At 41.7% G+C, this 24,668-nt stretch overlaps 6 protein-coding genes across 8 annotated transcripts in view; 3 read left to right on the top strand and 3 right to left on the bottom strand.

Moving 5' to 3' along the window:
- Positions 1-1,517: 1,517 nt before the first annotated feature.
- On the bottom strand, positions 1,518-1,769 carry RB195_018126 (uncharacterized protein; the record flags this gene model as incomplete). The annotated part of the gene is made up of 1 exon (XM_064185417.1): positions 1,518-1,769. The coding sequence occupies one exon, from the start codon at positions 1,767-1,769 to the stop codon at positions 1,518-1,520; it is 252 nt and encodes an 83-aa protein (XP_064041298.1).
- A 122-nt stretch (positions 1,770-1,891) lies between these two features.
- RB195_018125 (uncharacterized protein) lies at positions 1,892-3,487 on the bottom strand (the record flags this gene model as incomplete). The annotated part of the gene is made up of 1 exon (XM_064185416.1): positions 1,892-3,487. The coding sequence occupies one exon, from the start codon at positions 3,485-3,487 to the stop codon at positions 1,892-1,894; it is 1,596 nt and encodes a 531-aa protein (XP_064041297.1).
- A 33-nt stretch (positions 3,488-3,520) lies between these two features.
- Positions 3,521-4,306, bottom strand: RB195_018124 (uncharacterized protein; the record flags this gene model as incomplete). Its single annotated transcript, XM_064185415.1, has 1 exon — positions 3,521-4,306. One exon carries the CDS (start codon positions 4,304-4,306, stop codon positions 3,521-3,523), a length of 786 nt encoding a protein of 261 aa, XP_064041296.1.
- Positions 4,307-8,578: 4,272 nt separating this feature from the next.
- Positions 8,579-24,668, top strand: part of RB195_018121 (uncharacterized protein) — a gene marked incomplete at both ends in the record, with an annotated part of 37,554 nt that continues 21,464 nt past the window's right edge. The window contains 9 exons of one of the 3 annotated variants that reach the window (XM_064185410.1): positions 8,579-8,591; positions 8,847-9,049; positions 12,629-12,789; positions 12,858-12,974; positions 16,464-16,533; positions 17,433-17,521; positions 17,591-17,689; positions 17,887-17,954; positions 18,024-18,109. In XM_064185410.1, coding sequence (XP_064041291.1) covers positions 8,579-8,591; positions 8,847-9,049; positions 12,629-12,789; positions 12,858-12,974; positions 16,464-16,533; positions 17,433-17,521; positions 17,591-17,689; positions 17,887-17,954; positions 18,024-18,109 — 906 coding nt within the window. Of the gene's footprint in view, positions 8,592-8,846; positions 9,050-12,628; positions 12,790-12,857; positions 12,975-16,463; positions 16,534-17,432; positions 17,522-17,590; positions 17,690-17,886; positions 17,955-18,023; positions 18,110-18,194; positions 18,237-24,668 lie in introns of those variants that run through there. The other 2 variants (XM_064185412.1, XM_064185411.1) reach the window with 2 other exon arrangements.
- RB195_018123 (uncharacterized protein) lies at positions 23,188-23,412 on the top strand (the record flags this gene model as incomplete). The annotated part of the gene is made up of 1 exon (XM_064185414.1): positions 23,188-23,412. The coding sequence occupies one exon, from the start codon at positions 23,188-23,190 to the stop codon at positions 23,410-23,412; it is 225 nt and encodes a 74-aa protein (XP_064041294.1).
- Positions 23,454-23,866, top strand: RB195_018122 (uncharacterized protein; the record flags this gene model as incomplete). Its single annotated transcript, XM_064185413.1, has 2 exons — positions 23,454-23,594; positions 23,654-23,866. 2 exons carry the CDS (start codon positions 23,454-23,456, stop codon positions 23,864-23,866), a joined length of 354 nt encoding a protein of 117 aa, XP_064041293.1.

The following is a 24,668-nucleotide window of genomic DNA, read 5'->3' as shown; positions in this document are numbered from 1 at the left end:
GCGAACTGCTTGTTTGAAGATCCTGGAAGAAATGGATCCGTTAATTTGAACAAGGTGACCTGAGTGCATGCGCTTCGTCTTTGCCTTTTACGGAAAAGGGTTGGGGACATGCCATATCCGATGATTTTGAAGTTTTGTGTTGTTCGGAAATGGTTGTGCGGACTGCTCACTGTCTCACTGCCTCACTGCCAAGTCAACAATATCTTCAGTTCTAAATATCGATCTCTTGCTAAAAAAAAAGAACCTCATTACGCTCGTTGCAAAAGCGGCTTTTGCAACTCAGGTCATCGTGTCCTCCTCGTAGGTCCAAGATTTCTTACAGGGCTTCATGCTGAACTGTCCACTAGAGAATCAATCGACCTTGGAAGGTCCTATGAGGTACAGAGAGATTTTTTTTTTTACAAAGAAATGGGTTTCAAAATTAGTTCGTGCACATTTAGAACTACTTCTTGCTTTTCCTATATCTAAAAAAAATCATAAGAACGTGTAAAAGCGGGTAAAGAAGCAACAAAAAATAATAATGCCAAAAACAGAACAATACAAAGGCTGCTAAAGTTTTGTTTGCTCTATCATGATCATGCTATATAATAACGCGCTTAGTCCGTGTGTGTATGTGTGTTTGTCTGTGTGTCACGAAAATACTCCATAATAATGCAAAATTCTGCACCACTGAGGTGCCGAACCATCGCCATGCACCTGATAGATACCTTTTCACCATTTTCCAAAGTCATGTAGTCATGTATGTTGGCTTTGCTCTCTCATATGTTAGTGAGGGTAAATTAACTTTTATGTGAGTGTATACTTCCAAATTTGCAAACTATCATGCTGTATAATAACGGGCTTATTCTGTCACGTATGTGCGTCTGCGTATGTATGTGTCTCAGTCAGAAAATTCCAGAAAGAGAGGTGCGGTGCCCAGGTGAGCTGGGGCCTCAACGCGGTAAAATTGGGTGAGACGTGTGCTACGGCCCCGAAGTCAGATAGCTGTAAATGGGGTAGGACGGGTCCCACGAGGCTGAAACGGTGCGCCGGTGCCAGAAAGCTATAGAGACGAGAGACGGGTTCCCGGATTTTTTGGATTGGTGCGCGGGAGCCCCAAGGCGGTAGAATGGGTTTCTATGACTCATTCACGTATTTATTTCCAAGCATATTCTCCTGATGCTGCTAACATCCTTTCTTCAAAAAGAGGAAACACACGTGCGAACGGCTGATCAAATACAATACATTGTAGCCAATGGTTTACGGAATCTGACGTAAAACGTTATTTTTATCATTACAATAGTGATATTCAATGTGATTTCATGTTAGCATGTCATTCTCTGCTAATAGTTGAGAACAGAGGTCCCAAATTTTGGAGGTTTGAGAGAAACATAGATATAAAGTCAAGTTTGATTGTTCTCAAAATGTAGAACTGACGCGCTTAGGGAAAAACCATAAAATCTTACATCGGTACTTGAATTTTCGGGTGAAAAAAGTTGAAGAGAGCGTTGATACTTAGATACTTAGATGGCCCGTCTTCACTCGACGTGCGGGCCCCAGCATCTCTTCCACTCGTTTCGTTCCCTCGCCATTGTCATCCAAGATGTTCTCAAGCTTCGTGATTGACGTTGACGAGGTCCTTGAGCCGTATCCAGCTGAGCTCTCAGCTGGTCCATCCGTGCAGCGAACACGTCACCCCATCTCGTTGGCGGTCTCCCTCGGGGGCGTTTAGCGTCCCTTGGGATCCACTCTAGCGTTCTTTTAGTCCATCTATCGTCGATTCTTCTCATGATGTGACGGGCTCATCTATGTTTTGCTTTCGATACATACTCCGCTGGGTCGCGAAGACGGGACATTCCTCTTAAGTCGGAGCTACGAAGACCGGCAAGGTGTTGTGTGCGCCGGTTAAACTTCAGGAGACATCTCTCGAGGGCTTTGTGGGTAGTAAGTAGCTTCCTAGACGTGGCCGCGGTGTCTCCGCTGCGTAACAGAGCGCTGGAAGGACTGTCGAGTCGAACAGATGGGCACGGAGATCTTGGTCCGTCAGTTGGCCCGTAGATTCCCTGACGGCTGCGATTGCTGCCCATGCTGCTCTCATTCTTCTATTCAGTTCTTCCTTCAAGTCGTTTTCCATGTTCATAGAACGTCCGAGGTATACGTATGACGGAGTTTCCACGATTTGGGAGCCTTCAAGTTGTACTCCTCCGTCCTCGCAGTGGGCGTTCTTCATGAACTGTGCCTTCTTTCTGTTTATTCGTAGTCCTATTCTCTTCCCTGCTTCGTTCAATTCGTTGAGCATCGTTTCTGCTTCATTGGTACTGCTCGAAAAGAGAACGATGTCGTCCGCGAAACGAAGGTTCGAGAGAAATCTTCCATCAACACGTATGCCCCTTTCTTCCCAGGATAGTGATTTCATTATCCATTGCAATGCAGCCGTGAACATCTTCGGCGATATAGTATCGCCTTGTCGTACCCCCTTTCCAATGGGTATGGTGAGAGGGCGGTGGAAAAGCTGTATCCTAGTCGTGCATCGTTCATAGCAATTGGCTAATGTCCTCACATACGACGCGTCCAGACCTTGATCGACCAGCGCTGACAGTACTGCATTCGTTTCTACGCTGTCAAAGGCTTTCTCATAGTCGACGAAGGTTAGAACAAGGGGCAGGCGGTATTCCCGGCAAACCTCTATGACCCTCGACACGGTCTGGATGTGGTCCAAGCAGCTGAACCCTTGGCGGAATCCAGCTTGTTCTTGAGGCTGGGCTTCATCCAGCGTCCTAGATATGCGTGTGAGGATGATCTTGGTAAATATTTTGTACAACACGCTCAGCAAGCATATCGGACGGTAGTTTCGGAGGTCCTCTCGGTCACCTTTCTTATGGATAAGAACGGTTTGCGAGGTCTTCCACTGGTCTGGGATCCTTTCTTTCTGAAGATAGGATGTCATGTGCGCTGCTAAGATTACATGAAGCGGATGGCCACCAGCCCGAAGAAAGTCTGCTGATATAAAATCAGGTCCGGGGGCTGTGCCAGGTTTCATGCTCTTGATAGCGACTCGTACTTCCGAAGGGAGAATCCGTGGTGGAGCTTCGCCAGTGGGGATGATTGGGCTTGACACGGGAGCTGATGAACGGAAAAGGTTTGAGTAGAACCTCTCCGTAATGATTTCCATCTCACGACGAGAAGACGTGCGAGTCCCGTCTTCGCTCAGCAAGGTTGCTAGCGGAATTTTATATTCGCGGAGATCCCTGCGGCACTTCTTTAGACACGTTCTTCTTTGTGCTGCTTCTAGAATCTTCTTCTGCCTGTACTTTAAAAGATCCTCCTGCAACGCTTTTCTGCAGCTAGTGTTTGCTACTAACCGCTCAATGTGCGATGCATTCGGATCAAGCCTCAAAGCCCTTCTTCTTCCTAACAATTCCTTGGTGGTCTTCGAAATTCGATCTAAGTTTGTCGTGCGCGACTTCGAGGCACGTTCAGCACAGGCTCGTAATCCTCTGAGCAGCATCTCGTAGTCCACGTTTGGGTCCTCCTCGATGTGCTAGTCACCTTGGGACTGAGACGTCAAGTAGACACCACCTCCGGTTGGTGAGTATGTGGTCGATCTCCGCACGAGTCGCGCCATTGGGCGATTCCCATGTCCACCGACGATGATTTTTTTCATGAAAAGAGAGTTCCCATGAAAGAGGCGAGCGGCGGACAACAGCCCGGCGAGACGATTGCCATTTTCATTCCAGTCCCCTAGTCCAAATATTCCAATCCTGTATTCCTCTTCTGTGGCCTTTCCTAGTTTTGCGTTGGAGTCCCCGACAACGAATTCGTAGAAGGACTTCTCGTTGTGGACTACTTCCTCCAGCTCCTCGTAAAACGCGTCCAATTCGGAATCATCAGCTGCTGATGTTGGTGAATAGCAGTTGATGATACTGATGGATTTTTGGCGCAGAGGGCGGAGGTGAAGAATGGCCAGACGAGGTGACAGGATCTCGTGAGAATCGACGAGATGGACGACAGATGGGTGCACAACAAAACCAACACCGCCCACATTTCGCGACGGAACCTCTTCTCCACGAATGACGAGTGTACCGTCATTCATCTGTCGTACGTCGCTCCTTCTGCACTTGGTCTCCTGCAGAGCAATCACGTGAAATTTGATACGCTCCGCAGCTCCGAGAAGGTCATGCAGGTCAGCGTCTGTGGAAGCTGTTCTCGCGTTGTAAGTACACAGTCTGAGACAGTCTCCATGGCAAGTCGTGCGTGTGTCGCCTTGGTTCAGAATCAATGACGTCCTGAGCAACCTGAGATTTGATCGCCTCTCACCGGTCGCCATACCGTCCGACGTCTGAGACGGCAGGGCCCAGTGTGCAGGGTACTGAGGCAGTGAATATGCTGGAGTGGCAAAGAGACTTTTCCCCAAACTAAGTAGCCATGCCACGGCGAGCTTAGCTTTCGCCACAGGTCGTCGCCCAACCTATATGGATCAGGAAACCACCTTGCGACATTTTGCCAAGACGGTGGTGAATCCTAGCAGTGGTTTACTCTTAGCTAGGCTTCCGATTCCGAGAAGTCGGAATGTCGGATGTGTCGAACTCCTTCTCAGCTGGGGAGACCCTGCCGGAGGACGAACCTCCGCTGTGCATCTCTGTTCGACGCCTAGTGTCACTTCCACGCCACTATGAGGCGGTAAACCGTTGTGGAGGATGGATAGGAAGAAGTAATTTTAGTTTTACAAAAAATGTCGCTACTGTTATTTGTTATTGATCGGTGAAGGCGAGCGGAGCGAACACCAAAAAAAGCCTGAGGTCCGGCACTGTCACGTGTGTGTGTGTATGTGTGTGTGTCAGTCAGTCAGTCAGTTAGTCAGTCAGTCAGTAAATCGAAATTCGAAAAGGGTTCCACCGGCGTCGAGTTGGTGCGCCGGCGCCAGATACCTATAGAAGGGGGTGCGACGGCTCCACCGGTGTCGGTTTGGTGCGTCGGCGCCAGATGTCCATAAAATGGGATACGACGGGCCGCACAACGTCGAATTCCTGTGTCATGGTGTAGAAGATTCGCGCAGTAAATTCGTGTGCATGTCGCAAAAGGTAAATGGGCCCTTGCGAACGTTTTATAGTCGTATCCGCTTTCTGCGTTCGTTCTCACCTCTACGACTCCTCCGTTCTTTAGAAAGTGGAAACACGAATGCTAACTGCTGCTAATATAGTAGCCAACTGTTTACATGATCTGATGTGGAACGTTACTTTTGTCAGTACGATGGTGTCATCCACGTCATTTCATGTTAAAACATTATTCTGCGATAACTGTTAGGGAGAAACAAAGGAAAAACCCATATTTCGAGTAGTACTTTCAAATCGTGTCTACATTGTGTTGGGAACGAAGGGGTGATTAAAGCTGAAGTTTGAATATTCTCCAAGTATAGAACTGACGGGTTTAGAAAGAAAACTATGAAACCTTCAGCCTTTATTTATAATGAAAAAGAGGAAAAGAGGGAGTAAGCGTTGTTAGAACAACACAAATCTAATTTCGAAGAATTACAGAGAGAAAGAGAATAAGCAAACTACTATTAATTTTCGTTGATCAGTGAATGGGAGCGAAGCGAAAACCACAGAAAGTCTGAAGTCCGGCTTTAGCCGGACGTTCAGACTGGTATATAATAACGAGGTTAGTGCGTGTGTGTGTTTGTCTGTGCGTCATGAAATTTGAAAAAGGAGGTGCGATGTGTTCACCTGGCATCGGATTGGTGCGCCCGCTTCAGATAGCTATAAAATGGGTTGCGAAGGGTCCCGCAGCGTCGAAACAGTGCGCAGTAACTTTGTGTGCATGTCGCAAAAGGTTAATGGTCGCAGCCGTTTCATAGCCGTGGCCGCAGAGCGCGTTGCTTTCCAACTTTTTGACTTAAAGGCGTCACCCCACGAATTTGAGGTGGTGCAAGTTTCAGGTGGAGTATTCGTATACGCGATGGGAGACTATGGAGAGGGGGGTGATTCCGTCCATTTCTTTCTAATTGCCGTAAAAAACGACACGGAAGATGCGGCGCCGCACAAGGCTGGCGCGCTCCAGTCGCACTCCCTGTGGAAAATAGTGCGCCAGTACGTCTGAAGCCGTATCTTCCGGGCCGTTTTTTACGGCAATTAGGAAGAAATGGACGGAATCACCACCCTCTCCATAGTCTTCCATCGCGTATACGAATACTCCACCTGAAATCTGTACCACCTCAGATTCGTAGGGTGATTCCTTTAATGACTTCCCGGCGTGTCTATTTCCTTCTACGTTCGCCTCAAGTTGGTAGCATGCCTTCCTCAGAAAGTGGAAAATGCATGCAAACGGCTGCTTGAGTAGTAGCGAACACTTTACATGATCTGACGTAGAATGGTATCTTTATCAGTAGGATGATGCCGTTCACTTCATTCTATGTGAAACATCATTCTGTGATAACTTAGGAGAAACAGGAGGAAAACCTATACTTTGAGTAATGAATTCAAGTCGTGTCTATATTACATTGGTATCCACGGAGTGCTTAAAGGCATCACCCCCTGAGTTGGTACGGATTTCAAGTAGAGTATTCGTATACGGGATCGTAGATTATGGAGAGGGGAGTGATTCCGTCCATTTCTTCCTAATTGCCGTAAAAAGCGGCCCTGAAGGTACGGCTTCGGGCGTTCCGGCGCTTTTTCTACAAATTTTCTATTTTCTACAACGGGTTCGATTGGAGCGCGCCAGCCTTGGCACCTCCGCATCTTCCGGGCTGTTTTTTACTGTAATTAGAAAGAAATGGACGGAATCGCACCCCTCTCCATAATCTACTATCCCATATACTCCACCTGAAATCCGTACCACCTCACATTCGTGAGGTGACGCCTTTAAAGGTGAAGTTTAAACGTTCTCCAAATGTAGAACTGACGTATTTACAAAAAATAATATGAAATCTTTAGCCTTGAAGAAATAGAAGAAAAGGTTGTGAAAAAATGAAAAAAAGAAAATGTCATTCTTATTAATTTATTTTCATTAATTGGTGATGGCGAGCGGAGCGGAGTTTGTTGAAAACTGCTAGTTTTCTTTCTGCAATTTCTTCTTTTCTAGACGGAATTACACTTCTTACATTATATTCGACTGTACGTACTAAACATAATACAATCAAAAGGAAACAAAAAATGAGATAAAAGCACAGAGAGAGAAAATTGCTAAAGTTTAATCTGCTACTGCGTTTGTAAATTCACATGTATGTGTTAATGTATATGTGCAGTAACACTAATAATTCTTCGCAAGAAAACGAAAAGAAGCGGATTCGATTTTTTTCGGTTTTTTTTTTCGTCGTAACTTGATTCACTTTGTTTTATGCGATCAGATCTAGGATTTGATCAGTTCGTAATAATGAGACCTATCTATCCGGCTAGCTGCGAGCTCTGAAAATCTTTTAAAAAAACAGTTATTTTCGAAATCACGGGCAGCTACAAATTGGTAGACCAGACCCCTGAGATAATATCGCCTTGAGGGCGCGAATGGTGCGAATAAAATGCGACAAATTTCACGTAATAGATAAATATTCATGAAATAGACATTGTCCTCAACATTCTAAATGTTGAGATTTTATTGAAAAGTTTAAGTCAGATTTCAAGAGGGTCATAAGAAGCATTGGTATTTTTACTAAAACCCTCTTTCCGTGGTTATAGCAGGACATTTCTATAATTGAAGTAGACAGTTTTACAGGTGAAAAACTTTTTTTCGAATAATATCAAACTCAATTGAAGTAGCGAACTTCTAAGTTTCTCCTCTAATCAGACCACCCTATCGCAGCCATCTTTTGCAGCCTCAGAACGAACGATTCCTTGCGAAAGAGTGAATTTGACAGAAGTCAACAACTTCTTTTTTTGCAATCCTTTTTTTCTCAAACTTTCAAAGGCACTTCACAGCGATTCTTGTGATTAACTATTCTGTGGAAGTGTCGCTACTCTCGATTTGCTGCCAGGTGTGATGACGCCAGTTTGCAGGAAAACAAGGATAGGATCTCTAGCCTTGATATGAGATTCCTGAATACTGTTATGAGGGCGCAACAAGTACCCTCGCCATAGAGAGACTGCAGCAGAAATCTCGAAGTTCACTGACTCAATTGATAATATTTGCTAGGTAATTTCTTCACCAGCAAAACCGTTCTCTTCGCAAACAGAAATGTCCTGCAAGGGTGCGATAATCGGATTTTTGTAAAACTAGTAAGATTTCTTCTTACTCCCTTGAAATCTATTTTCAACTCTTAAAGTTTGCTCATTTTTAGGTCGCATCTGAAAGAGATGCGAGACTTCTAAAAACGTATCTGGTATCAGTGCTGAAATATTTAGCATAGGACGATGGCAGATGCTCAAATATTGAAATAAATAGTGAAAAAAGTGTGGTTTTGTGTTTGATCTCAAGAAAGACGCGTATTTTTCGTGAAACTAATTTTACAGATTGTCAAAAAAAAGTTTGTTGTTGTTTACATCACAAATATGAATATGTTTGCACCAAATGTCTTCTGAGGTGCAGTTAGCTCTGGGGTATGGTCCAGTACATGTAATTTGTAGATATAATGGTGATTTAGCAAATAACTGTTTCTGTAAAAGTTTCTCAAATGGGATGGACAGGTAGGCGTCTTTGCGAGTTGAGTACTGCCCTTACGCAATGATATTGTGCGAAAGGAATCAAGCCGTAGAGAAAAACTAAAAAGGAACATAATCCCCTTTTCTCGCTAAGAATTAATAGCTACTGCATATGAATATGTAACTTGCACCGTGTGCATGCATGTGCAAAGTAACTATGAGACATTTGCGATACTTGTATTTCCACTACAATACACTGCATATCCCTTCCATCAATTTTACTTTTTTTTACGTTTCCAGGTACTATCACTGTACTTGGTGCTAGAAGGATGAAGTGTCTGACCGGGATTGGATACTGCCCTCAAGAAATTGTTCTCCTCAACAATTTGACCGTTTTGGATAACATTTGGTTTTTTTACCAGCTAAAATGCCAACAAGAGAATTGGAAAGAAAAGGCTGAGTCGATCGTCGAATCCATAGGCCTGGAGGAGTATCTGTTTAAGGTTTGCTAGCTGTGCTCGACCGTTCTTGTTTCTGGTGTTTTTTCAAGGTCGTTTTCGCTTCATGTTGTTTATTTGCTTTTTTTGCTTTTTTTCTTTTTTTCCTCATTCAAATTTATTTTATTTTACCTATTTTATATTTCTCACGTATATGATTTTTGTAAAAAGCCGTAGATCTCAACATGCAATTTCTGCTCCGTTTTTCTTGCCACTTCGACTTTTTAGAGGACCGCTGCAGCGTCTAATAGCAAGTGCTTATGAGCATGAAAAAGTCGCAGTAATAATGAGAAGAAATCCTGGCAAAGATTTTAATTGCTCATTTTCTCTTTGTAGGCGCTAATCCATAGAAAGTTCCAAAAAATCCTTGAAAGAAACCTAACGAGGAGACGTAGACGGATGCTCAAATTGCGCCCTCTGCTACAAAAAAAAACTTTTACTCTAACAGGTCTTAGGTTTCATTCAAGGATTTTTGGAACTTTCTAACAAGCCTGATAATTTATTTTATGTGCTCATGGTGTTACTGTACAGAGCATTTGTAAAATACAGAAGTGCAAGGAATTTCTGAAAAGAATCCCACTGGCCATTCTTTTGATCAACGCTTTGTTCTGCAAGGAATCTGCGTTACATCTGATGCACAAGGTTATTCATGAGGACCAGAGTTGGACGAAAGAAGTTGTTAAAGTGTTGCATGAATCACTTGGCGAGAAGAGGCGGGTGCTGTTTGGGGTAGCCACCTAGTGCACCTACCTCACTTTCCTCGTTCTCAGAATGTTCGGTGGCTCAGGCGTGAGCAATATTGAGAGTCCCTTTTGATATCCTGAAAGGGGTCGCTGAGTATTCAGCATAGTAGCGCCGGAGAGGGAAGTTTGCAAAGACTATTTAAAACGTTACTATGATACTTCCCATAGATGCAAGAAATTAACACGACTGAAAGAATAAATCGAAGACCTGCTGCAAGAGCGATGCTACTGTACTGAAAGAGATACATAGATCACTTCTAAAACACCGCCAACGCTACAGAGAATAACTGATTCTGAGGACATATGAAAGTTATTGTGATCCCTGTCCTGATTGGAATAATAGCTCACTTAACCAAAACGAGTCTAATCAAAATGACGATGATGAGAGGGTGATGTTACTGCTCGAAGTAACCTCACCCTCTCATAATCATCCGGTACTATCGGGATGTTGAGGCAGACCTTCCTCGACAAAGGTTTCGCTTCTCTCCAAGCCGAGAACCTTTTAGATTTGTGCTCCATCACTGTAATAGGCGGCAATATCCTCTTGCAATATAAAAAATTTGCAATATTATTTATTTATTTATTTATTTATCTATTTATTTATTTATTCGCATACACAGATAGTGCACCAAAAAGAAAAAAAAACACATTTTCCTATGTCAGGGTAGTTGAGAAAAACTCGGCAAACTCATTGTCAGTGGGGCCTGACGCAGTCCTTTTCGTGGCGGAAACGCATCAACATGTCATTCTCCTACTCCAGAAAGTGAAGAGTCCTCTCATGACATCTACTCCCTCAATCCAGAACGCTCAACATTAACGGCTTGTCTAACATATCGGGATACGAACAACTTAGCCACAGCAGGAACACGTTGCAATATAGAGCGAATCTGACGAGAGACCTTAAACGAAGAGGGTTCACTAACTTTCGTGATCCTCAAACGACTAACCACCACAATCTAGACGAGACCAGGCCAGCTAGAAGATGCGGAAGTCGATAAGATGAGGTTATTTAGAGATAGTATAGAGAAGAGGCGACATGACGGAACATTTTAAAAAAGTGATCAAATCATAAGATATTAGTATCCTTGTTAGTGAATGAGATTCAGTGAGCGAGTTAGGCTTCATGGGTCAGAAGGATGCGAGGACTGGCCATGCAGTTAGCTGAAAAAATAAATAGATTTATGAGAAGGAGGGCAATGAAAAGAGGGATATAGTAAACAACTAAGAACTACTAATGGTGGGAATCTATGAGCGGTCCGTATACTGAGCAAATGGCACCAGACATCTGAAAGTTGCTGAAAGGATAAGAGATGCATGCTGTTGGACATCAGTATTCAAACACCTGCGTATGTCAATTTTCTTCAAACTCATCTTGAATATTCTACTCTGTTCGGCTTTAAGAACATCACGAGGTAAGAGTTCCAACCATCTTGCAGTTCTATAGAAGGAATTGTTGAACATAAGCGAAAAGTTTTTACGCTGAATTTTTGCGTAATATAAGTTGAAACCGCCAGTTCTCTCACTAGAAGGTCTGAAGTACCAATATTTGCTGGGTAGGTTAACTTGGTTTCGTTTCTAAGGACTCGAAAACAAAAGATCAAGTCGGAGGATATACGTTTGTTGTTCTTCAAGCTCATTATACCTAATTTTCTAAGACGATCGTTGTAGCTAGTCACCGTTAGATTTGCTGACATTCTTCTGAACAACATACGGGTAAAAGTATCTTGCACTCTTGTATTTCGAGCTTCGCTCTGTGCTTCTTTTTTGAGGGGCTCCAAATATGAGAGCCATATTCAAGATGAGGTAAGACGAACGATTTGTATAAGCGAGTGAGAATAGTTAGATTACTGGTGTGGGCAATCCGAAAAAGCCGAAAAAGGGAAAAGTTTGCTTTTCGTACAACATGATCAATGTGTTCAGAGAAGTTGAGGTTATAATCGACAAAAATTCCTAAGTCTCTTACAGATTTACATGTGTTAAGAGTTACTCCATTCATACTATACTCAGCCACATCCCCTTTACCTAAATGCATGACCAGGGACTTGTCATAGTTAATGTGCAAATCCCATTTAGAAGCCCAGTCAGACATCCTAGTTAGTGACGTTTGAAGTGCAGTACGTACTTCATGGTAGTTCTCATCATCATAGATGCCGTAAATTTTAATGTCATCAGCGTACATTTGGACTTTAACAATGTAGGTTGAATAGCTCAAGGCTCTGGACTGTTTGTTATTGTTTGTCAATTGATATAAGGCAGCGATTTAATGCGCCCTGGATTTCTATCCTCTAAGAATAATGATCTTCAAACCTGCGATTATACGGCTGCTAGAAAAGTTCTAGTAATCTGGAATGTTATATTTGTGCCAGCAAAACTGCTGCAAACAGTACAATTTTGCAGTTTCTTTCATGACTTACTGCAGTAATGCTTTGGAAGGCTTTTTTGTTAATTCCTGAAATGACGAAGGATGATATACCCAATATTGGCGTAGAGATAGGTGAATTCGTATCTAGGTGGTAGCGTATTGACTTTACATGAAGTAGTGGACCTATAGCAATTGTTTGGCTACAGCTCAAGCAAATCAACGGAAAGTTCCAAGAGGCAGGAACGAATGGGCAACTCTTGACGTAACAGTGGCAAACGGAACCGTTACTGTAGTTTACTTGAATACGTAGAGGAGTAACGCGAGGACAGGTGGTGTGAGCTATGGTATTACATGCGAATGCCTGCACGACAAAACGATGTACAATCAATCAATAACAGCTACAAAATAGTTGAACACTAGGAAAGGAGTCACAATATTACCAAGGAAAACTTTCTAAAAACACCATTTCTATTACTTCAGCGAACCACAACTCTAAATAACTCGCAGAAGCGGCTTCTTGGCATTGCTATTTCGTTCATTGGTAACTCATCAGTAATCATTTTGGATGAACCATTTAGTGACTTGGATGCTAGGTCAAGCATTACTTTCAAAACACTGTTGGAAAAGGAAAAGGAGCGCAGGTTTGAGAAGCATTTCAACCCAAAGCTTCATAATTTTCATTAAAAAAAAACAACTCTATATTGCCTAGATGCGTGCTCATTGGTACGTCATCTGCTTGCACTGCAGAGATAGTAGCAGACTATATACTTGTTCTCTACAATGGAAGAGAAGTTGCTGCAGGATCTCCTTCAATCTTACGAGAAAAGTTGGTTTCTATTATTTTTACAGTTGTTTTCTTGTAGTATTTGTTCTATGCAAATTCTAAGTTCTTATTCCTCTCCTGTTTACAACAATGTTTTCAGCAGTATTTACAAAATAAAATTGTACGACATCATCTAAAAGGGGTGCGGGACAAGAGGTACGTGTGAAAACCGGCTGACCGCTCCTGTCCTCTCTTCAGCACCGCGCTCCGCGTAATTACGGCTGCTGCTAAACCACCTAGACATCCTCCACGACCGCCTGTGATCACCTACACCCCGCCTCCCTATTGCTCTCTGACGTTCGCGCCGCGACGAAGCGGTGGATAGTGCGAATTTTGAAGAGAGGGAAAGTGAAAAACGAATTGCCGCAGCGAATTTTGATGTACGGATTTAGTAAACTTAGCACATATTAATGGGAATAAAAGAGAAGAAGCAGATCCTTCTATCCAATGTAACTTTACATAAATAAAAATTATCCCAAAAAGATGCTACAGCGAAAAGAATAGCATGCATATATTTTCACACATCTCACATAATTTAACACATTTCATGCCTTAAGTCTTCTATATAAACTAGCAATGCATAAGTGTGTTGTCGTGTGTGTTTGTCACGATGCCATTCAACGAATTTTTTTCCTGTTCAACTTTCAACTGCAGCAGCTATAATAACAGCAACTTTATGCGCCTATTACTTTGTGTACATCCTTTAAACTCCTTTCTATACTTTACATTTTCAAAATTTTACCTAGATATAATGTTTATATAGAGCGCATATCAAATATTTCAATACTTGCACGTACGTTTTACACAACTCTATGTAATAGAAGTTTGTGTGGTTCTTCAAACTTCTTTCAACAGCGTTTTATCGCTTCATTTCTATATATTCCCTGCATAAAATCAATATGACAGGTTAGGTGTATTAGTTGCGAACAGAGGCCTTTGTATTTTCGAGATATACCTTTAGGTACTGTGTATGTCTGCGAGGCATTATTCGCGTCTAGTTAATCGTTGGATGCCAGTTTTACCCAGCTAGATAAACAAAAAGAAATCCTTAGAAAGAGAAAAAAAGCAAAGGAGATAGCATAACACCAATCAGTGAGACATTTTTTGAAACATCTCTTGCCAGAGATGGATGAGTGTTTTCCACCTAACAAGTCGAAACAGGATAATTTCATTTTCACTCGCATTTCTAAATGGCATATCACTTATAGAAACCTCCTTTATTCTTTCCTTCTTTTATATTAACTTACAAGCACATTTTATGTAAACCTTCGAACAACATCTAATACCAGGTACTTTCCTTTACGTTCGATTCTAAAAACGCATCATAAGAGTTGTAGGCGCGGCGAAAAAAATCGCCGTAAGAGCGGTAGACGCGGCGAAATGGGAGGGAGGGTGGCGTGGGCGGGGCTTCTTGAAGACATAGCATAAGAGGAGCAATCAGGCTACTGTAGCGATTATGACGGTATCAAGAGAAGCGCGGTGCAATTAGCGACGCTCATTAGCCTCCTGGATACGTGGCGGCATTTCTTACGCGTACCTCTTGACCGTTCCCCCATCTAAAAAATATTTGACGGTCTAGATAGACTACGAGGACCACGATTCTATCCAATCATAATTGCTTGTAAGTTTCAAGGTATTGTTGCAATATAACAATACTGCATTACCTTATTTGTATGAGGTTCATTAATATTACCAGACCAAAAATGTTATGAAGCCCAAAACACACTTCAGGCAAACATCGTCATACACCGAAGAAATCATCGACCTTGGCAATGTCTTGAAGAACAGAAACACTTGCTGAGTCTAAACTGCCTTGAGCTGTATGCGATCATTCTTCTCATCACCTTAGAGACACCATCCAAGCGGATATCATTCTCAAAGATCAACTGATATGTGGTCACCTACTTTATTGTTGAGTGACGAAATTCGGAGGGTTGATAAACCACAACAGTGAAGTTATCACTATTGTAAAAAGCTTATTGATGATATATGGATGGACAGCAGAACCTCTGGAATGACATGTCCAACTTCTTTCAGATGTTGGGAAGCAAGCGAACACTGCTGTCGAAAAGATCAGAGTAGAAGTCGTAGATGATTTTTCCCATCCCCCTACTTCATGCGATGATTGCTCTATTTGTGTTTCATCTTGGAATTGGCTAGGTCTTGACTGGGATAGCGAGCGCTCTTTCTCACCTCAGCAGGTTCAGCCAACCTGCTGCTCTTCCCTCTTCAAGATCCCCTTTATCGCTTCTCTGCAAAGCTTGGCGAGTTTGGACGCTAGTTTCTAGCTGTTTGCCGTTTGTGCAGTTCCAGGCGTATTAGCTAGAGTTCCTGGAGAAAGACGTCTCCTGGTAGTTTTAAAACTCTCGGCCTTTCTTGTTAAATCGTGAAGGTGTTCAACGACCCGGTCGTATTCCTCGTCAATTTTGTCTTTTGCGGAATCTTCCAAAAAGTTGGTTAGCGTAGGAAAGAGATCCCAATTAATGATAGTCCTGAGGCTTCGCCTTCTGAACTTAGCATCTTTCTCTGCTCTGCTTGTGAAGAAAAATCTTCCTCAAAAGAGGCGATGGTCCGGTCACATATAGATTATGGCGAAGAGATTCCAGTTAGTGACAGTTCTGGACTTGGTAGTACAACCACATCCATCAGCAAAAGCTTTTGTCTGACGATGATGTAGTCAGTTTCATTACGTTACCCTCCACCGGGTGACTCCTACGTCCAGCGTAGAGAAGAGGACTTTTGAAAATGCTAGTTCCAATATACAGTTTTTGTTCCAATATACGCCATGAAGAACTCGGAAAGCTTATTCCTCTGCGTTTTCTGGGACTTGTAGGACTTAGTTCCAAATTTGAAGTTAATCAGGCGTTTTTTCTGAGGCCAATTTTGGACCTGAAATCACCAACAATGATCTGTGGTCTCCTGGTGAGGGAGATCCGTGGGACACAATTCCATACTGACAGAATTACACCCTGAGCAGCATTTTAATGCTAACTGTCAATTGTCGGACTGCGCAGATGTGTTTTTTTTTTCTTTTCAGTCATTTTTTGTCCAAGGTCCAATACAATTTTAACGATCACGGAAAAGGTTGAGACCGTGTACTCCAGAAAATGAAGTTGAGAGGACCCATTCCCCCTTTTTACTAAATGAATATTTTAATAGGTTACGTGAAAAACAGTCCAGCCACAATTATGGCATCATGATGTCATGTTACTAAAGACGGCAGAGTACGACGTAACGCTCAAATTGACTTGAAAGAAGTCACGACGTTCATACAGCGAAGAGGAGCGTCTTCTGAGCCGACCTGTTTTGTTAAGAAACTGGTCCAGAAAAAAGCATTTTCTCCGCTAAACAAGTGTGAAATAAGCAAGAAACGTTTCACCAAAATTTCCAAATTTCTTCACAAGGAACTTTGGGCAGGTGGCCCATAAGTAATTAATCAGGGTCATGTGAAACGCTACTTTATTTTTGCAGTGACACTTTTTTACTTTGCAGATTTGGTCACAACTATGTGTTAAATGTTTTGTTGGAGTCAGGGAGTTCTAGCTTTTCGATTATAGAAAAGGTGTGTTTTAAACAGAGAATCAGTATTTTGCTGACCAGCCTGAACATTTTATTGCATTTTATTGTATCTGCTTCTTTCAAACTCTGAAACCTGATTACAACTTATACACATCAAAATACAAATTACGCATTAGAGGAGTTTTTACGAAATGGGTTCAAGAAAAGAAGAAGAAGAAGAACCGGATTTTATTCATCATTTGCTCAGCCACGTACAAAATCAGTAATCTCGCTTAACATACCTTGAGACTTTCTATAACAAGCACAGTTTTGCTTCAAAGGAGATTTCCGCGGATCGAAAGTTTTGCTTCTTCGAGCCTTTGTGCTGTTCATTCGAAGCTAGAGTCACTAAACAATTGCATATTTAATCTAAGTCATAACTTGGTAGCTCCCGCAAGGCATAACGGAGGCGTGGTGCGCGACTCTCACGAAACAAAGACAGTTTAAAAGTACTCTCGAGCTTATTCTCATTTATTTGTTTTACCCTTGCCCTGCGTTGCTTCAGACGATTGGACTACGTTCCCTAACAATTGATAGCGTACCTAAAACATCGAATAACTCAAAGGGAGGGATAAAGTTATGGAGAAGAGGGAAAAGCATTGAATGTAAAATTCTCAGATAACAAGACAGTAACCGCCCACATGATAAAATTAAAAACACTTGAGAAGTGAGTCCGGCTCCCAGCATAGGGTTGTCGATTTTCGGGTATGAGTAGACGACCTACGTCTAGTTAGTGAGAAACAGTAAAACAGGAAATAGAAGAGGTTACCTACAGGCCTTTAACTAGCATCTTGAGAACCAACCTTTCAACTGATAAGTCGCTCATCTCTCCTCCCTCCATTCTTCCAATCATACACCGAATGTGTGCGAACCGGTCCTTGGTCCTGTGAAGTTTAATTTCAGCATGTACGAGATGTGATACCGCTTGCAGAAATGATAAGAGCACATGGAAATCAGTTGAAGTTTGGTTTGTTAAAAAGCGATCCTGAAAAGTAAGTGAACCTTCTTGATGAACTACTAATATTCTGTTTCATATTATAATCACTATTCGTGTGTTCCAGGCGCAAACAACTTCTGCTGGAGCTAGAAAAAAGAAAAGTCGCTTTAGGTATAACCGATTTCTACATTAGGTTCTGTTCAATTCAAGACGTCTATCAAAGGTTTGTTGAACCTTCATGTATTTCTATATTCCTCACTAGCTTTAATGAGGCGTCGACATAGCAGCGTCGATAATAGAACAGCTGAGCAGATGAGAGTAGTATAAAGAGAGGAAAGAAAGTGAAAGAGGGAGGAAAAGAGTTTGAAGCTGAACTACTTATTTACCAACACATTAAAAATAAAAAAGGATTATGTTCAGAATAGAAATACAGTGTCAGGATGAAGACGAAATGTGCAGTAGTATTTCTTTCGATCGGCATGATGAAGGTGAATCGAGGCGGTCATTTCGCTCCCTTGCAGATGCAAACATGAGTTTACCGATGTGCTTCTTTCCAGCGAAATTTCTACCTCCACGTCAGTTTGTTATCCTTTTGTTGAAGAAGCTATACCTATCATTTAGCTGCTACTTGATTTTAGCCCAGGTTAGGTATTTCAAAGTAATTTGTGAGAATGTAAGAGTTGTGAGTTTCCATTCCCTTCTTTATATTGATTTTGATCATTCTCCAGCCACCTTATTTTGCTCTGCAGTTCGACCACTTCATTTCATGAAGTCGGATCGCAAAGCGAGATTTCAAGTGCATTATTATTGGCGAGCTTGCCACGGAAATGAACCTTGTCAGATGTTTTCACACATATTTTGGAAATTGTATCACATATTGTTGGCTACACACCCACAACAATGCCCATTATGAATACAAACAGAAGATTCAACAACTATGGTTAATTGCCTCGCCCATGCCCTCACGGAATGCCGGTCCAAGGATTAAATGAAAATAAGTGGCTTGAAATCCGTGATGTGAAGATATTTCAGGAACACTCCGATCACACGTCTATTTATCTGTAACAGTAGAAGGGTTCCGTTTGAGAAAAGATGATTTTTCTTCTTAAAAAATCTGAAGTTCCTCGATTTTTACCCGTTATGCGTGGAGAAATCCAGCCACATTTCTGACAAAGAATGACGAGCACTACAGAAAAATTGATTACTAATCTAGACCAGTCTTAACCAGAAAAATAGAATTGAATTTCAAGAAGCCGTTCTGGGTAGACTTCTACGATATTTCTGTGTGCCGTTTGCTGCGCTGCAGGAAACAAGGATCAGAGATAGGACCGTGCAACTGTGTAGACGTATTGCTGAAACTTTTTCGAAGCAAGTATTATACTCTAGAACATTCATTTTCTATTTGATCGCTGGAGTGGCACTGCGAGAAACAGCGTGAGGCAGTTGGCGCTGGGCATGTCTTAGTTCCTCATAGTCGCTTTTTCTGAAGCTTTTTACTTTTCTTAATTTTTTTCCATAATTAAATAAAATTTAAATTTTTTTTTAAAAAAAAAATAACCCTTTTTTTTTTTTTTTTATAAAATAAAAAAAAAAATTTTATCCACAATTTTTTTTTTTTTATATAAAAAAAAAAAATAAAAAAAAAAAAAAAAAAAAAAAAAAAAAAAAAAAAAAAAAATAATTTTTTTTAAAAAAAAAAAAATTTATATAAACCAAAATAATTCATGCTCAACATTTTGGGCTACATTATGAAGAAAACGGACAGTATGAAACTTTAGTTGTAAAACCTTAAAATTCATTGTTTTGGTGTGCCTGATAGAAACTCCTATAAAGCAGAAACTTTATAGAACACAGCTGATCGTTTAATATTAATGTTAACTAGGAGGAGAAGGAGTGTTTAGGATAAAACTAAAATAACAAATAATGCAGATCTTTCTACCAAACTACAATACTCTGCATGAACATTGAAAAACCGACGGTGAGTGACGGTGCGGCACCATCGGCTACCGTCGCTTGCTCATAATTGCTCACAAAATGGAAACTTCAGGACAACTTATATATCATTAGATTCCTCTCTTTGAGATCTATACGAAAACTTACATATTGTTGAGAAAGGAGCAAAATGACGCCAAATATGCTCCAAAAACCATAATTGGAACCTAACATAGCCCAAGGTTATAGTTGAAAAAGTGTTCAGAGACTCAAACTTTCACATTTGGTGAGAACAGCAAGAAATAGTTGTAGGCGAGTACTTGAGATTGTTGATTTGTTATTTTTTAGTCATTTGTGCGTCATATTTAGTCATTTTAATTGTTGTACAACACCGCTACTAACTTGTGTCCCAAAATCCGTCGCAAACCGTCAGAATTCTTGGAAGTGGTCAAAATTAAATTTTGAAAATACCTTTCGAAAGTGAATGAGCTGCTGATTTCAAATATACTTTGAAAATTCATTTTTGACAAATGTGTGGCCTGAAAACGGGCAAAGTTTCCTCAAGCCCCGTTAATTACTTTCACACCTCCACAATCCTGCCATTGGCATATCCCGCGGATACATCTCCATGGAAGGAAGTGGTGTGCATAGGATCTCCGCTTATTTCTCGAAATTGAACAAAATAGTTATCATATCCGTAATCAGGAGGTTATTTAGAGCATTTTGGTACCCCAGATCATATGTTGGATCGAAATTTCCATTCACCTCAGAAATTCACGAAAGTGCTCCATCGAAGATTAATAGGAACCCATACTTTCCAAGCTGGGAAAAATCTCCATGAAAATTTTTCAGCGAACAACTTGTACTTGACAATGGTTCATATTGTAAGCTTCTAGCTTTAAAAATGTCTAGTTTTTCCAGAGTCAAACATACAACATTACTCTATTTCGTTACTTGGTCCAATTTTTGAACAGCTGTCAACGGCTTAGAATGAACGCTTAAGTCTTGCGATTCAGTATTTGCTTAGAACTGTTCTTCCTTTACGAGAATTAGGCGCTAACATTGGATGACAGCTGGTCATGGTTTTCGAGTGACCAAATTGGAGAAAATTTCGTCATTTTTCACAAAACAGAAATTTTTGCAGCCTCTGTGAATTCTTTCAGTACCTCAAATAGCCATTTCTTCTCACAAAAAGACGCTCTTTCGAATGATGTTGAATTCACTTTTATTTACAAACTTCAAAATTTCAACACTGACTCCGCCTTCTTATAGAGCAGGCGATATTCTTAGCTGGAATGGTTATCGCGGCCCAGGCATGGTCTGCCAGGCATCTCACACCTTCGACTCCTCTGGCGATTCGGCATCACAGAGAGACAATGATGTTCGAACATAAATGAACAATAACAACAATTCTACACAGTTCCTAGTCATCGGAACCATACATCTTCTCCAATTTCACAAGCTTTCGGAAAGAAATACAAACAAACGAAACAAACTTCCGTTCCGCTCCATGCACATATTTGAATTTCTTGGGATAAAATGTGGAGTTGACATCCACACAATGTTTCCTTCCATTGCTACAGCAGTGACTGAAAAATGGTGCAATAGGCCAGCCTTGGTTGAAGTACGGAAATAGCCGGGCCGCGGAGTCAGATAGAAAAAAAATGTCGAATAGCTTTGGAAACTATATCATTCAACTCGAAATGCTGTGGCAAACTCAATTTTTTGTAAATCAAGGAAAATAGTATTGAAAAAGTTGCATAAAATTTAATAGTAAGCTTCATTCTCTTCCTTTCTATGGAATGTTATGAAAAGAAGGGGCTATAATAGAACGAGAAAATCTATTCAGAGGAAAACAAACCTTATAAACTAATGCACATTACCTGTTTTAAGAGTTCTGCTTAGGTTCTTTCGATTTGAACTCTGTTCTGGTGATTAACGGAGGTGCAAAGTAGAGATGAAATGAAAAAAAAGACGAAAAGTGGGATTTTCAAACTTTGCGATACTCTAATGTACGAGCGGGGTACGTCTGTCTGTACAAATAATACAATACAAATCTCGCAAAATTCAAGAATAGTTGTGCTCTACCGCAATTTTGTAGGCTGTTTTGACAACTTCTTTCCCTGCAACAAACGTTCAAAGTAAGGACGAACCGCTATTTTATACAACAATTAAAATGACTAAAAATGACGCACAAATGACTAAAAAATAACAAATCAACAATTTCAATTACTCGCCTACAACTATTTCTTGCTGTTCTGACCAAATGTGAAAGTTTGAGTCTCTGAACACTTTTTCAACTATAACCTTAGGCTATGTTAGGTTCCAATTATTGCTTTTGGCGCATATTTGGCGTCATTTTGCTCCTTTCTCAACAATATGTAGGTTTTCGTATAGATCTCAAAGAGAGGAATTTAATTATATATAAGTTGCCCTGAAGTTTTCATTTTGTGAGCAGTTATGAGCAAGCGACGGTGGCCGACGGTGCCGCACCGTCACTCACCGTCGGTTTTTCAATGTTCATGCAGAGTATTGTAGATCGATTTCGGTGGGACTGACTTCTTATGCCAAAAGAACCATAAAAGTCAGGAGTCGAGACCTTGATGTTTTGTAAAGGAGCACTACGGAAGCAGCAAGTATCAGAACTTTGCCAAGATCGAAATAGAAAGATGGGACACTGGCAGGTTTTCGGGACGCTCGAGCTGCCACTACTGGAACACCGCAGGAACATTTGCGCTCTGCATGAGACAAGGTGGTCTGGTTGCAAGGGAGGGAATAGTGGACATGGGCTTCAGAGCCATTCACAATGGTAGTCTAAAGCTTAGCAACGAAAAAATAATTATCTTTCAGCGGTTCACGAACTTAACCACAATGCTACAGCGCTTCAACAACTGTCTTCTGACAGTTGTAATTGCCACTGACGAATGATCACTCACTTTTTCTCAGCATAGAGCATTTTTTTTTCTTTCGGGAGGTAGTTTGAAAGAAAATTAAGGAAGAATTCCAAGAGTTTGTCGGGAGAAAAACGCTAAAATACCTCCAGAAGAAACAACTGTAGTTGCGGAAAGTCTGAGCGGACATGTCGAATAAATGGTTATAGGTGTCATGGTAGCTACCAAACGATGAGCCAACTGGAGAGCGGACTATAGAGGTTCCCGATTAGTACAATCCGTCCCAAGTTTTCGGAGCGACAAGCCTGCCTCGTCACCTATCACGCCAGAGCCAGGATGCAAATTAACTGATGCTCATAAGACATCGCGATCAAAAGCTTGTTTCCAACGCAAAAGTCGTACATTACAAAGCGTTTGCAAACGGTTACCTCTTATTTCGAGGCCTTAAACAGCGACAATGATCGATGCAGACCTACTCGAGTCAAGTGGTAGCGAATGAAATGAGAAGAAACAGAAGTCATCTTGCTCATCTAGCTCACCAGAAAAGAGGATACATGGTAGCTCACAGGTTTCAGCCGAGTTCTTGAGTTACAGGGCAATTCAACTGCTGTTTTACAGGGAAATCGTTCGACGCATTATCAACCGAATTAAAGATTGTCCACTTGCCAACTAATCATTGCGGTTTCGACATCAAATGCGGCGTCAACGATGCCACGGGTGCTAGACCGCCCTTCACTGAGAGACATCGTGAAACGCAAAAACTGCTGCATTGCTGCTGCTGCTTGCTGCTCGTATTCCTCTGCTTTGGGGAAACATTCGATCGCGTTCAGCAAGAATTCACTTGGTATGCTCTACGACAGTATGGGGTCCCAGAGAAGCTAATCAATCTAAATCCTCTATGCTTACGTACGAAGTCGAGTGCAAAAAAAAAATCGGCTGTATTGTTCATCTCTCGTCGGCTGCACCTGCATTAGGGCTCAACTCTCTCTTTGATGTTCTTCATAAACGTGATGAGGACTATCGAGGAATGGCTCCTGAAGCCTGCGAAATGGACTCAGTGACGTCATATTCGCATCTCAAGGCAAAGAAAAGTGGAGCAGCGAACACAAATGCGGCGCGATAGGTTAGCAAAGTTTGTATCTCAGCATCAAAAAGATCAAGTACATGAAGACTGACGTGAACGAGACCAGTAACATTAGCATTCTAGGCAAAGATTTTCTGAGGAGCGCTGCTTTCAAATATCTCGGTTCAACGATCGCATCCGGCGGCAGCCATGTACGTGAGATCACCGTTCATGTAAAGGCGGTATTTTCCGAAGTGGTGTGCTTTACGTCAAGAGGGTGCTTGAGTGTTTTTTGTTAAAGGTATGTAGAACTTTCATCCAACCTATAGCGTTCTTTGGCGCTGAGTGCAGGCCCGCAAAGAAAAAGAAGAAGTTTCAAAGTGATGGGACTCAAAGTGCAACGCCGGACGACTGGTATCATTTGTCTCGATCACAACGAAGATATCAGGCAGGCGCTAGGCATGGAATCTATAGCGAGAAGGAAGTAGATGCGGATGAAACTCGCCTTCGATAGCACATTCACGTACTACGTGATGATTACGGCGTTTTCCTTAAGATCAAGATAGACCTATATGTAACTGGGAAGCGACCGGAGGCGGCCAGACAGCGCTAGCTTGTTAATATTCGCACTGGCGTGTACGACTGGGAGAAATGACGTCATCAAATAACAAAAACGTCCTCCGCTATTAAACGGGGCAAACTGAAGATGAAAAAGGAAGAGAAGAGAGACGAAAGGTCTGGTTGGTTTGAAGAGATTTCGACCATGTACATCCTTTTTACAACTGCTCTGCACCCGCATTTTGTAATAGTAGCATATATACGACAGAAAGTAAGTAACAGTATTTCAAAAACAGCGTGTCCAACTCGCAGTCTGCAGTAAGGATCCATTCTTACAATTCCGTAGTTTCGCACAAGATTCGCGTCGGCAATTGTGATAGACACACGACCTCGAGTGTTAGGTGGAACAAAGCTACCGCCGCCGTACACAAGCAAGATCCTCCTGCAATCGCCCGTTTCGAAGAAAGTTCCTTCTAGATATCCGTCTTTGTACAGAATTCCAACTTAGCGACACGAGAGTTTGTACCATTCGAACTTCCAACGCGCATCTTCATTGTTCTCGCTCGTCTCCATTATTTTACGGGGATTTTCACAGTTGAGATACGGTCCTTTCTTAGAAATCCACGATTTCATCGAAAATTTGAACGTAACAGTAATTATTATAAGTAACAGTAATTATTTCGATTCATTTCCTGTGTTGTACATTGAAAAATCTCGATTTCCCTATGTTTTTTTTTCTCCCATTTCGACCCTGAACC

The sequence above is a fragment of the Necator americanus genome, chromosome II (genome assembly GCF_031761385.1).
Source record: "Necator americanus strain Aroian chromosome II, whole genome shotgun sequence".
NCBI lineage: Eukaryota > Metazoa > Nematoda > Chromadorea > Rhabditida > Ancylostomatidae > Necator > Necator americanus.
This window is presented reverse-complemented; position numbering and strand designations above follow the sequence as displayed.